We start from the raw sequence: 14,236 nt of genomic DNA on the forward strand, positions 1-14,236 counted from the left end.
TCACTCAAGCTGTATTTCAAAACGTACAAAGGCTTTTATTGAGTAAATAGACAGAATGAACTTTCTCCATTAGCTTAAATAATTCCCTCCAGATTTTGGTGATATTATTAGCCCTTTATATATTTTTATGGCTGTAACATTGTTGGATATTATACGCAACTATACTTCTTTGTCTTTGGCAGACATTATGGGGCAGATTTACTTAGTCTGGCGTTTCATATGCCAGTCTTAGCTGCTCCACTGGAGTAAGATGTGTATACAACCAATTTGTACACATGAAGCGCTAATGAGCTATCTAAAAAAACTATCTAATATAGTATATCAAGTAATACAATGGATTACGTCTTAATTTTTAAGCAATTTGTAAATAGGGATAGCCTCAAAAATATATAACCAAGTGTGACTTGGTGTTTTTGACTAAGAATATACAGAGAACCTATAGAGAGAGTAGTCAAAAAACGAATGCAAATATAACAAATAAATAGAAATTCATTTTATTAACAGATAGATACAAACAAGATTAAAAATTATGAGTCATACAATGTTAAAAAATGGCGTCAACCGATTACGGGACACAGATGATGTATACAGGGTATAAATAACAAAGTACTAGGAAATGGGATGACAGCATGGGATGTACTGGTTATACCTGATAAGCAACCAAAAGATTAGATATAGAGTGCCCTTTGCAGATGATGGTATATTAGTGAGGCTAATGTGCTCTGAAAAAGGTATGAATGCAACATTTGCATTCATACCTTTTTCAGAGCACATTAGCCTCACTAATATACCATCATCTGCAAAGGGCACTCTATATCTAATCTTTTGGTTGCTTATCAGGTATAACCAGTACATCCCATGCTGTCATCCCATTTCCTAGTACTTTGTTATTTATACCCTGTATACATCATCTGTGTCCCGTAATCGGTTGACGCCATTTTTTAACATTGTATGACTCATAATTTTTAATCTTGTTTGTATCTATCTGTTAATAAAATGAATTTCTATTTATTTGTTATATTTGCATTCGTTTTTTGACTACTCTCTCTATAGGTTCTCTGGAGTAAGATGTGACAGAGATCTGTCACATCTTTACACTGGCCTTGCCCACCCCCACATCGTACACAAAAAATAAATAAAATAAAAAGATGCTCTACTCACCATTCCTCTTCTCCCCTCCAGGTCCCCTCACCATGCTGTGCCTCATACGAAGTCCTGACACTGAGCAGCGCAGAAATCAACGTCATCAGTCCAGTGTCATATACAACGTCCTGGCGCTGCCCGTCGCCAATACATTGTAAGAGCTGCGACCGGTAGGGACAGCCTCAGGGGATCCAGAGGGGAGAAGAGGTGAGTATACGGTTTTATTTTTTTATTGTCCAATGGGGAGAGAAGTTAAGTGTGATCTGGGGGGGGGGGGGTGTCAAGGTACAGGGCCCAGCACAGGCCGCTACCTCGCTACCCCCCACAGAGTGAAATCTACGCCAGCTCCATTTTTAATGTCGATTTTTGGTATAATTTAAGTCAGTTTTCTGGCGTAAATTTTAATAAATTTGTCAGTCCATGGTGACGCCGCCCCTTACAAAAAAGGGTGGCGTATAAGTCCCAAAAGTCCAGATTTTCTACGCGTATTGCAACTTTTGGGCTTTTTGCGAGTTTTCTATGCCAGAAAACTGTCCAAGAAAGGTTGATACATTTCCCCCTTGTGTTTTATACCTTGTCATTAGTATACGATTGTTTACTTATATCATTTGGAGGTTTGGTCCACTAGGTAGGATACTGATCAGGGTTTCACCCCTATGTTCATGTATGTACCCGTTAGGTATTTTTTGTTTATGTCCATTTACTTAATACTTTGATAGCCTTTGTATATGTTGTAATATAGCTTTAGGGCTCATTCAGACAAGCGTAGACAAGGACTCATGTATTTCAATGGGTTCGTTCACACGAGCGTGAAGGGTCCGTGAAAAAATAGGACATATCCTATTTTACTGTGTGTCATGCATCCCTCCATAGACTCTAGTCTATGGTAACAACGCTTCCCCCACGGGTGCACCTCGGACTAGAAAAACGTCAGTTTTTCACGTCCGAGGTTGCCGACGCTCGTCTGAATGTAGCCTAAGTGCACAATCGCGTTTTTTTACACATTATCTTTTCTGCCTTGTTTTGCATATTGTCCTTAGATGTGTTGCAATTGATGTAGTAGTATTCATCATAGCGGTGCCGGTCTTTACACATTTCCATAACTGAGAAATTTATGACAAAAGTTGCCGTTTTAGTACATCTGTATTTTCAGAAAGACAATGAGATGATCACTTACGCATCTTGCGGCGTCTGACTTCGCTCTATACTGTCCCTTCTCTGCTGTGCCTGAGGTTGCTGAGAAATGATTAAACATTGTTTATTGTCATAGGAAGACACTCTGTGTCGATAGTCAAAGGGGTGAGAGACAGTACTGCAGTAACGGACTGATTTCTCTGCAATGCTTATTATCTCATTGCAGACAGCTTCCTGCCGACAGTCAACAGGAGAAAAGAGACAGGAAAAGATGGAGACATTCCAGAGTGCATCAGACAAGTCCAGTATATAACAGAAGTGTAGATCCCGTTAAGTCCGTGAAGTGGAGTGAAGAAGTATCCCAAGGGTAAGCATGGAGAAACAGGCAAGATACAGAAGAAGGGAGAATTTAGTACAGATATACAAAAGACACAAAAGGAGAGCCTGATGCAATTAGCATGTTGCCGTTAGAAAATGATCTTAATCTAGCAAAGAAATGTTGGTGAGCTTGGCTTTGTCATGCATTATTGCGGTTAGGATTCAAGGTGCAGGCGTAGCAAGATAGAGTATATTATTTATACTGAGAAACAGAAACACACATGTTAACACAGAAAGGAGTCAAATCAATGCACCACTGGCCGGTCTATATCCAGCGCAACAAGGATCTCTTACCACATAGCTCTTTTCAGACTCTGTGAGGTCTGGTCCTGTGGTCAGTGTATGATGAGGTTGCTGTGGTCATCAAGCAAATTATAAGGGACACATTTAGCATGGGTTATTTTGTTATAGGGAGACACAAAGGCACACAATACTTTGAATCTAAGACATTTCCAATTGGTAAATTTCCAATTCAGTGGCTGCTGAATTCTTAAAAAGGACATACAGCACTGTGCAAAAGTTTTAGGCAGTCGTGGAAAAATCTGCAAAGTAAGAATGCTTTCAAAAATAGAAGCGTCAATAGTTTTTTGTTTATCAATTTAAAAAAAATACAAAGTGAATGAACAGATATCTAAATCAAATCAATATTTGGTGTGACCACCCTTTGCCTTCAAAACAGCATAAATTCTGCTATGTACACTTGCACACAGTTTTCGAAAATACTCGGCAGGGAGGTTGTTCCAAACATCTTGGAGAACTAACCACAGATCTTCTGTGGATGTAGGCTTCCTCAAATCCTTCTGTCTCTTCATGTAATCCCAGACAGCCTCGATGATGTCGAGATCAGGGTTCTGTGTGGGCCATATCATCACTTCCAGGGCTCCTTGTTCTGCTTTACGCTGAAGATAGTTCTTAATAAGATTGGTTGTATGTTTGGGTTTTTTGTCCTGCTGCAGAATAAATTTGGAGCCAATCAGATGCCTCCCTGATGGTATTGCATGATGGATAAGTATCTGCCTGTATTTTTCAGCATTGAGGATACCAATAATCCTAACCAAATCCCCAACTCAATTTGCTGAAATGCAGCCCAAAACTTGCAAGGGCCCTCCACAATGCTTCACTGTTGCCTGCAGACAATCATTATGGTACCGCTCTCCAGCAAACAAACTGCCATCTGTTACAGACAAATATTTTGTTCAGAGCACCTGCTGCCATTTTTCAGCAGCCCAGTTCCTTTATTTTCGTGTATAGTTGAGCCGATTAGCCTTGTTTCCACGTCGAAGGTGTGGCTTTTTGGCCGTAATTCTTCCATGAAGGCCACTTCTGGCTGATGGCACTGCTGGACATCTTCAGATTTCAAAGGGAAGTAAGCATGATGTGTCTTTGATCTCCTGCACTTTTCCTTGGCCATCCACTGTGTCTACAGTCCTCAACGTTGCCCTTTTCTTTGTGCTTCTTCAAAAGAGCTTTAACAGCACATCTTGAAACCCCAGTCTGCATAGAAATCTTTGCCTGGGAGAGACCTTCTGATACAGTATAACTACTGTGTGTCTTGTTTGGCGTGCTCAGTCTTGCCATGGTGGAGCTGTGACATGAAACGGTCTTCCACAACCTCACCTTTGTAGCAGAGTTTGGCTGTTCCTCGCCCATTTTTAACCAAACTACACAGCTGTTTCTGTTACAATTAATGACTGTTTCAACCTACATATGAAAATGATCATTACCACCTGTTTGGTATAATTGGTTAATCATAGACCCGACTATAATCCTACAAAATCCATGACATTTGTGCAAGTGTACCTAGAAGAATTGATGATGTTTTGAAGGCAAAGGGTAGTCACACCAAATATTGATTTGCTTTTCTGTTCATTAACTTTGTATTTTGTTAATTGATTAAAAAAAAAGCCCTATTATTAACACTTTTTTCTGATTTGGACCCGCAATTAATAACCGTCTCACAAGATGGGTCAGAAAATAACTTTCTATGGGTATTAATGACAGAAAAAAAACAGACATGGGGTTGGCTTTTCACCGATTAAACCTGTTAGGCACAGGTATAATCCTTTCATTGGGAACCTAGAGTTATAGATCTATATCAGGGCACATTATAAAGAAAAAACAAAAACTATCCAGAAATATTGAAAAGGTGAAAACAACAGGTGTATTTTCATTCAATTTCTATCACCAACAGGACCAGGATTATAGACGCTTTAGCTGTAATGGGATACACGCTTTCTGTTGCAGAGATCCATTACAAGTAATAACATTATTATTATTATGCTATAACCAAATACATGCTGCATACTTTTGATCACTCATCTATGATTGTCAACTATATTAGTTCAAGGACTGGATCAAGAAAATAAAAATGGTGAATTGAGAAAACAATAAATATACTATGGACGTAAATGCAATAAAATGTAAATGTTTCTTTAAGTTTGATAAACATTTTGCAGATAAGCAAAACTAACCATATGCAATTTCTTTAAAAATGGACACCATAGGTTAAAGAGGCTCTGTCACCAGATTTTGCAACCCCTATCTGCTATTGCAGCAGATCGGCGCTGCAATGTAGATTACAGTAACGTTTTTATTTTTAAAAAACGAGCATTTTTGGCCAAGATATGACCATTTTTGTAGTTATGCAAATGAGGCTTGCAAAAGTCCAAGTGGGTGTGTTTAAAAGTAAAAGTCCAAGTGGGCGTGTATTATGTGCGTACATCGGGGCGTTTTTAATACTTTCACTAGCTGGGCGCTCTGAAGAGAAGTATCATCCACTTCTCTTCAGAACGCCCAGCTTCTGACAGTGCAGATCTGTGACGTCGATCTTACCTGCAAACGCTGATGCTGCTGCAGAATCAACTGTAGCCTCTGGTGCCGATGTGGCCGTCACGATGCAGGACCTGTGAGTGACGTCACAGATCTGCACTGTCAGAAGCTGGGCGTTCTGAAGAGAAGTGGATGATACTTCTCTTCAGAGCGCCCAGCTAGTGAAAGTATTAAAAACGCCCCGATGTACGCACATAATACACGCCCACTTGGACTTTTACTTTTAAACACACCCACTTGGACTTTTGCAAGCCTCATTTGCATAACTACAAAAATGGTCATATCTTGGCCAAAAATGCTCGTTTTTTAAAAATAAAAACGTTACTGTAATCTACATTGCAGCGCCTATCTGCTGCAATAGCAGATAGGGGTTGCAAAATCTGGTGACAGAGCCTCTTTAAGCCTGGTATGCGTGTACAAAGTCCAAAAGGCCTGTTGCTTTTGTATACAATCTTGATTTAGGACAATGCATATATAAAATGCATAATACAGATTGTGACACTCGGTGGAAGAAAAGCTTGCTGAAATGTTACTCTTTGTACAGTTGCCACACCATCTATTGATGAAATGTGGCAACACAGCTTAAATTGATGACTTAATCCAGAAGGTAAATTTTGCTAATCTGCAGAGTGACCGTGGAAGAACATGTATGGCCTAATACACATCTGCGTTGGTTGCTCCGTTAGGGGTCTTCCTCAGATTCCACCGAAAATACCAGAAATAGCGCTATTGTTTCTGGTAAAACCACGGACACCCCAACGGTAACCATTAAAGTCAATAGGTTCCATCGGGCACCAGTTGTCTCCGTTATTCAACGGAACTTGCACTTCCGGCATTTTCGTTGTTCTGCTCCTCTGGTGGGGCAGGACAACGTAATGCCGAACGCAGATGTGAACAAGGCCTATGATGACTGCGTATATAAACTATTCCTTTTATTGTCATAATACTATACAGAATGACACCATAAAACCAGAAGCTAGACTTATGAGCTAAAAATATGAACAAAATGTACATGTTTTATGATGATGCAATGTCATTATGTATACTCCGCTTCATAGTAGACAGATAACAAACAATATGTAAAAGGGAACTGGTCAGGTTGTGCATGATGTACTTTCTGCAGGCAGCGTGTTATAGAGCAGCAGGAGTTGAGCAGATTGATATATAGTTTTGTAGGAAAATAGTTAGTATAACTTCTAATGTATTGACTTAAATCCCTTCTCACTGTGAGCTTAGGAGTCCAGTAGGCGGACCTACTCAGTGATGGAGTTATATCTGTATGTACATTTGTATAGGGAAGGCTGTCAATCATTAAATCACTCCTCCCACTGGATTTATAATCTCACAGTAAGCAGGCATTTCAATCAATAAATGAAGTTATACGGAGTCTTTCCCAACAAAACACTACATCACTCAGCACCTCCTGCTCTTTAACAAGCTGCCCACATTTTAGACATCATGTTTAATGAGATAGGTTCACTTTAATATATTATTAGAGATAAATCAATGGGCAGATTCTGTTGGAGAACATTGGCCGATATTTTATTAAAGACCAGATGTATCGATTTTATATAAGGATAACTAAAGAACACGTAATGTAGTGTTTAATTTAGGTTATGTGCCCTACATATAACATGATTTTAAATATTTATTATGTAATATAGTCTTGCAAATATTAATACTAGCTTATTGAACAGCATAAATATTTTACACTATACAAAGCAATTTCATGTAAATGAGAATTTGAAAAATAAAATTTAGATGTAAAAATATTGTGCTTAAATTTTACCCATAAATTTTAATATGTCCATTTTAAATAAGAAGTAGGAAATAGTATTGTCTTCATAATTGATTTAAAGATGGTGATATAAATGTAATTTTCTTGGGCTTACCACAATAGAATTTGAGTTCAGGGCATTAACCGGGGAGTCTGTAAGCTTTACGGGACTTTTAGGAATCGGTGCGGTTTGTGCACTGTCAGATCTGCAAGGCTAATGGAGATTATGTAAAAGAATAAAAGATGCAATGAAAATGGGATGAGAAGTGAATACACAACAAACAGATCATGTAAATGTAGAACAGCAATTGCCAGAAGCCATGCTCTGTTGTGGTACACACTCTCACACAGAAACCACTGTATGTATGCATGCAAGAACATTATATATAATATATAAAACATATAGGTCATTGCTAAGCAAGGACTATTCAGCGCTTAAACAGTACGGTATGACATAATACAACCAACTACATTATTTATGGCAAATGCCCAATAATACTACTCGAGCTTAGCCCTCAAAAGGTCCATGAGGTCCACTTGAAACGGACAGTGAGCAGATCACTTACTTTAGAAGAGGCTGGACGCAGCTGCAGGCTTGAGGGAAGCCGACATGACCGTCCTGGTAGGGAAAGGGTTAATGTTAAGAGGTGAGGGAAAGGTGAAGAAGCTGAAGGAGGGACGGGGAGGAGCTAGGGGGGACGGGGGGGCCGTTACTGCGCTTCCCGCTGTTTCTCGGCATTGAGCCGGAAGCAGCGGGAGGAGTAGTACACAAGAAGCAAAGCTCCCCGTTGCCCGGCTTTTTAGTATGGCAGAGGCCCTGATTTTAGAGCGGCTGCGTGCCGCTGCTGTGCACCACGGTCCCGGATGGCTGGAGGAGACCGTGGCTGCATTAACGCGGATCCCGGACGCCGTTTCGCCACGTCGGGCACGGCGTTCGGGGTCTGTTGTAAGGGACAGGCTCCCCTCCCCCGGCCCCCCTACGAGCATGGCTATGGCGGCGGGGGGGGAGTCGGCAACAACCGCTCCTGCGCTGGGCAGGCAGAGAGCGGTAGCAGGGGTGACGGCGATGCAGGCTGTGTCGACCCGTCCCTCTCGGCGGTCCCGACCTCCAGAGCGCCTGAGTCCGGAGGTAGTCCCGCGGACACGGCGTCGCAGAGGGAGCCCGATACCGGACGCTGCAGGCCAGGCAGCTGGGAGGAATCCCAGGCCGCGACGGGGTCCGGCGGTAAGCAGGGAGTCGCAGGCCGGGCTCCCTGTCACCCCTCCCCCATCAGATGGAAGATGTCAAGAGCAAGGTACGGCCGCCCCGCATGGTGATGTTCCGGCCAGGGGGCAGGCTTCGTCAGGATCGTCTAGACGGACGACTAGATCTGCAGCGACGTCGAGGCAACAGGTCCGGTCGGAAGTCTGGGTCCCGGCGGTCGGGCGGCAGGTTGCCGGCCCATCGGTCAGCGCGTCCTCATCCCCTTTCCGAAGAGGTCGTTGGGAGGGACAGTCGTCGGCGAGAGAAGAACTGGAGGAAGGTGAACTGGACGTCTATCGTCGAGGTCAGGATGGTCCGGCTGACGGGAACACAGCGCCTGTGCAGCCCGGTGAGTGTATAACTCCTTTATTGTCTTATCCAGCGATTTTTATGTCGGGTGTCGGCGGGGGGGCTGCTAGCATAGCATCGGGGGCCGGTAGTGGCGCGGGCGGACGCGACGGAGCGGGTTTGGCAGATTTAGTGGGTTGCTTACGGGAGCTGGTGGGGCGCCTGGATAGGGCCGCGGCGCCGGTAGTAACGGAAGTGTCCCCTGCGGTAGTTTGGGAAGGCCCCAGGGAAGTGGGATCGTTGCAGGCGCGTCCTGTGGTGGCGGTTAGAGAGGCGGTCGCGGTGTCGGTGCAGACTGAGGCACAGAAGGACGGCGATCGAGTGCGCATGGACGATCGTGCTCGGGGGGAGGTGTATGTTTGTTTTGAGGGTCCGTTGGGGGCGCATTTAAAGCAGGAGGTGCGTGATCGGATCTGGAAAGATGAATATGTTGAAATTTTTTCTCTCTTGCCGCTGGCTAAATTCAATTTGGATAAGAGCAAGCGGGATGAGAGTAAAAAGGACGAGGAGGAACGGCGGCGGTATAGGCTTATCCCGCAGACGTTCGTTAATTGGTCGCAGGCGTTCGCCATATTGGCTAGTGTGATAGGGGAAAAGGCGCCGGAAAATTGTTCGGCGTTATTTTGTTATTTTGATGCTATTGGGGAGGCTCATAGGGCGTATGGGGGTCAGGCGTGGCTGCGATATGATGAGCAATTCCGTCAGCGGAAGGCGGTTCGGCCGGCGATTCGGTGGGACCAGAAGGATATTGCTCTCTGGTTACGGGTTACGGTTCCGGTTAGGCAGCCCTTTCCCGGGAGCGGTGGCCAGGGAGGCCAGACTAGTCAGAGTGGACCAAGCGGCGGGGGAAAGGCGGGGTTTTGCTGGCAATTCAATGAAGGCCAGTGTAAGTTCGGGGCCACGTGCAAGTTCAAGCACGTGTGCTCCGAGTGTAATGGTGCATCACACGGGGCGGCAAAATGTCTGCGTAAAAAGAGGTCCGGGAACCAGCACGGGGCTGGTCAAGGGGGTGTCGCCGGTGAGGGTGGAAAGGATGGCCCCTTATCTAAATGAGTATCCGGATAGGGCGGCGGCTAAGTTGCTTTATGAAGGGTTTAGTGTTGGTTTTGTTATTCCTCCGCCTCCTTATGAGGTTCCGGTTACGCGGAGAAATTTAAAATCGGCTTACGTGCATGCGGAAGTTGTGTCGGAAAAGTTGTTAAAAGAAGTTTCGTTGGGGCGCATGTCGGGGCCATTTGTGGAGTCGCCGGTGAAAGATTTAGTTGTGTCCCCTTTGGGTATTGTCCCTAAACGCGAGCCCGGAAAGTTTCGTTTGATTCAACATTTATCGTATCCCAAAGGTTCGTCGGTAAACGACGGGATTGATCACGAGTTGTGTTCCGTAGTTTATACCTCATTCGATAAGGCGGTGGGGTTAGTGCGGGCTGCGGGTCCGGGGGCGCTGCTAGCAAAAACCGACATCGAGGCGGCGTTCAGGTTGTTGCCGGTGCATCCAGAAAGCCAACGGCTGTTGGGCTGTTTTTGGAATGGGGCCTTTTACGTGGATCGGTGCCTTCCGATGGGGTGTTCTCTTTCTTGTGCATACTTCGAGGCGTTTAGTAGCTTCGTGGAGTGGGTAACGAGGGGAGTATCCGGGGTCGATTCGTTGATCCATTACTTAGATGATTTTTTGTGCGTTGGCCCGGGGGGTTCGCCGGTTTGCGGTAACTTGCTTCATGCCCTGCAGAAGGTGGCGAGGGATTTTGGGATCCCTTTGGCGCCGGAAAAAACGGAGGGCCCGGTAGCGACGATTTGTTTCTTGGGAATCGAAATTGACTCGGTGGCAATGGAGTGTCGGCTCCCGGCGGATAAGCTGGGTGCTTTGAGGCTGGAGGTGCGACGGGCTTGTAGAAGGAAGAAAATGTCGTTGAGGGAGCTTCAGTCGCTGCTGGGGAAGTTGAATTTCGCCTGCCGGATTATGCCGATGGGGAGGGTGTTTGGTAGAAGGTTGGCGGCGGCAACGGCGGGAGTGCGGGCGCCGCATCATTTTGTGAGGCTCAAGGAGGAGCACCGAGCTGATCTTCAGGTTTGGGATGACTTCTTGGGCCAGTACAATGGTCGCTCGCTATGGATGGCCCCAGCGCAGGATACGAGTGATCTGAATATTTTCACGGATGCGGCTGGGGCGGGTGGCTTTGGAGCTTACGGGGGAGGTCCGTGGTGCGCAGGTCAATGGCCGGCTAGCTGGGTGTCCAGTGGATTGACGCGGAATCTGGCCCTGCTCGAGCTGTTTCCCATCGTGGTGGCGGCTACCATTTGGGGGGACAGGCTCAGGGATAAGAAGGTCCGTTTTTACTGCGACAACATGGGTGTGGTGCTTGCCATTAATAACATCACGGCGTCCTCTCCTCCGGTAGTTCAATTGTTGCGACATTTAGTGTTGGTGTGTTTGTCGCTGAACGCGTGGGTGGTGGCGGTGCATGTCCCGGGTGTACGGAATTGTGTTGCTGATGCTCTTTCTCGCTCGCAGTGGGACCGGTTTCGGCAATTGGCTCCGGGAGCGGAACGTATTGGTTTGGCGTGTCCGGATCATCTATGGGATCTGGTATCGGTCCCGTAGAGCAGCTGTTACAAAGGTCTTTGGCGGGCACGACGTGGAGGGCTTATGCTGCTTGTTGGAGGCAGTGGGAGGAGTGGGTAAGAGAGTTGGGTGATGTCAATACGGATAGAGACAGGTTGGTGGCACTTTTGTATTGGTTAGGGGATGCCTGGGAGGCGGGGTTTTCAGTAGCGAAGGTGAACCGGTTTATATCCGCGGTGGCGTTTGGGCTTAAGTTGCGGGGCTTGCGGGATGTATCGAAGGAATTTCTGGTATTGCAGGCTTTGAAGGGGTTGCGCAGAGGTAGGGTGGAGGCGGATAGTAGAAGGCCGGTGTCGTTTGCTTTGCTGGGCTTGTTGGGTGGTTCATTGGCATCGGTATGTCGTTCTTCAGATGAAATGGATTTGTTTCGGTTGGCTTTCTCGTTGGCGTTCTTCGGAGCATTTAGAATAGGTGAGTTGGTGTCGCCAAGTACTAAACAGGCAGGGGGGCTGAGATCTGGGGAGGTGAGCCTTTTTGCAGATCGGTTGGAGGTATGGTTGCGTAGATCAAAAACTGACCAATTAGGGAAGGGAAAACTGATAGTTTTGTTCGCTCTCCCGGGGTCGGTCATGTGCCCAGTAGAGTGCATGCGTGGTTTTACAAAAAACAGGGGGTCTCCAGATTTGCCTTTGTTATGTCATGTGGACGGGTCGTTCTTGTCCAGGTTTCAGTTTGGAGCTGTTTTTAAAAAATGTTTGACGGCGGTTGGGGTTGCGGCAGGCTCATACTCATCTCATTCCTTCCGGATTGGCGCAGCAACGGAAGCAGGGCGCTGGGGGTTGGATGATGAGGGGGTGAGGCGTATTGGTCGTTGGGAGTCTAAAAGGTTTAAGTCCTATGTCCGCCCCCATATGTTGTAATTTTGTTGTTTATGCTTGCAAATGTATATGGTGGTGCCTAACTGTGTTTTCCGTTTCAGATTCGCCTCCTTGTCTGGTGTGGTTGATGGGTCATTCGTACGTGCACTGGGGGGCTTTGAGGGCGGACGTCCGCCCGGATGGTCGCCAGTTGCGCATTCCGCGACAGGATGCGGTTGTGCATTGGCTGGGGTTTAGAGGTATGTCGTGGAACAGGGTGTTGGCGGAATTCCAGACATATGTGCGGCTTGATAGGGTTCCGGAGGTTTTAGTGTTGCACGTGGGTGGGAATGACTTAGGAGTCCGCCCTTTTCGTGAGTTGGTGCGGGATATCAAACATGATTTGTTGTGTTTGTGGGTATCTTATCCCAAGTTGGTGGTAGTGTGGTCGGACATAGTCCCAAGGAAGCATTGGCGGTTAGCTAGATCGGTGGAGAGAGTCAATAAGGCTCGGATAAAAGTTAACCGGGCGGTGTCCCGTTTTGTGGCAAAGAACGGGGGCATTTGCGTGAGGCATAGGGATTTGGAGTCAGGATTGGGGAATTTCTGGAGGAGTGACGGGGTTCATCTGACCGAGGTTGGCATTGATATTTGGAGCTTGGCTATAGCAGAAGGCATAGAAAGGGCGGTGGTGGTGTGGAGGAACTCACAGGCTTAAGGTGGTCAAGGCCTGTTTCGCGGTGGCGGGGGGAGTCCTTGAGGCCAGTCAGTACAAAATGGTGGGGGGGTCGCATCGGGGGTATGCGTCCCCCAAAAAAGGTACATGGTTGAAGACTTCATCGGGTGTTATCCCTTTGAAGTGGTCTTCTGGTAGAAGGTATGTCACTTGAAGGCTTCATCGGGTGTTATCCCTTTGAAGTGGACTTCTAGTGGTCGGTATATCACTTGAGGGCTTCAACGGGTGTTATCCCCTTGAAGTGGACTTCTAGTGGGTGGAGCCATCTGCAGAGGTGAACGGTGCTTCCGAGCTGGTTTACGGCTGGAGGTAATTAGTGGTTTGCAGATGGCTAATTCGGTGTGTTCTTGAAAGGAACATCTGAAGGGGCTTCAAGGACTTCCTCTGCTCGGGTTAATGTTAACGTTTAATGGTTATTTATGATTCTGACCCATGTTGGGTCATGTGAATTATTAGGAGGAATTCTCTGGTGGATTCCTAACTAGTTATCCGAATGTTTCGGATTTAAATTGTTTTTATAAAACTGTGAAATTAATAAACGGCTGCTGTGGCCATTTCACATCCAACCTCGGTGTCATGTGTCGTTACTAAATGGGGGTGGGGGATAGTATGGTTTAAGGTTAACACACGACTCTACCTAGGCAGGTCAAGAAGAGGCTGGACGCAGCTGCAGGCTTGAGGGAAGCCGACATGACCGTCCTGGTAGGGAAAGGGTTAATGTTAAGAGGTGAGGGAAAGGTGAAGAAGCTGAAGGAGGGACGGGGAGGAGCTAGGGGGGACGGGGGGGCCGTTACTGCGCTTCCCGCTGTTTCTCGGCATTGAGCCGGAAGCAGCGGGAGGAGTAGTACACAAGAAGCAAAGCTCCCACCCTCCCACCCTTGTTTTGTTACTCCTTAGGTCTTCTGTACGTCCGTATATGAGCGTTGTGTTTTATTTTGTGTGTTTATTTAACATGTTTTTCTTTTTTCCGGAGTAGGTTCTGTTGTCATGGCAGCTGGCGGGGGGAGTCCTTGAGGCCAGTCAGTACAAAATGGTGGGGGGGTCGCATCGGGGGTATGCGTCCCCCAAAAAAGGTACATGGTTGAAGACTTCATCGGGTGTTATCCCTTTGAAGTGGTCTTCTGGTAGAAGGTATGTCACTTGAAGGCTTCATCGGGTGTTATCCCTTTGAAGTGGACTTCTAGTGGTCGGTATATCACTTGAGGGCTTCAACGGGTGTTATCCCCTTGAA

General features: G+C 46.2%; 1 protein-coding gene and 1 long non-coding RNA gene across 24 annotated transcripts in view; one reads left to right on the plus strand and one right to left on the minus strand.

Moving 5' to 3' along the window:
• Positions 1-14,236, minus strand: part of SORBS1 (sorbin and SH3 domain containing 1) — a 290,288-nt gene that overhangs the window by 8,940 nt on the left and 267,112 nt on the right. For 16 of the 23 annotated variants that reach the window (XM_075841467.1, XM_075841478.1, XM_075841471.1 and 13 more), the window contains 3 exons: positions 7,377-7,475; positions 2,950-3,009; positions 2,321-2,511 (listed from right to left, as the gene is read on the minus strand). In XM_075841467.1, the coding sequence (XP_075697582.1) occupies positions 2,321-2,511; positions 2,950-3,009; positions 7,377-7,475 (350 nt within the window). The remainder of the gene's footprint in view (positions 1-2,320; positions 2,512-2,949; positions 3,010-7,376; positions 7,476-14,236) is intronic. The other 7 variants (XM_075841480.1, XM_075841490.1, XM_075841482.1 and 4 more) reach the window with 5 other exon arrangements.
• Positions 1,164-5,059, plus strand: LOC142663142 (uncharacterized). Its single transcript, XR_012851048.1, has 3 exons — positions 1,164-1,350; positions 2,504-2,644; positions 4,847-5,059. It is a non-coding gene; the product is annotated as an uncharacterized LOC142663142 (long non-coding RNA).

Source organism: Rhinoderma darwinii, chromosome 11 (assembly GCF_050947455.1).
Source record: "Rhinoderma darwinii isolate aRhiDar2 chromosome 11, aRhiDar2.hap1, whole genome shotgun sequence".
Taxonomy (NCBI): domain Eukaryota; kingdom Metazoa; phylum Chordata; class Amphibia; order Anura; family Rhinodermatidae; genus Rhinoderma; species Rhinoderma darwinii.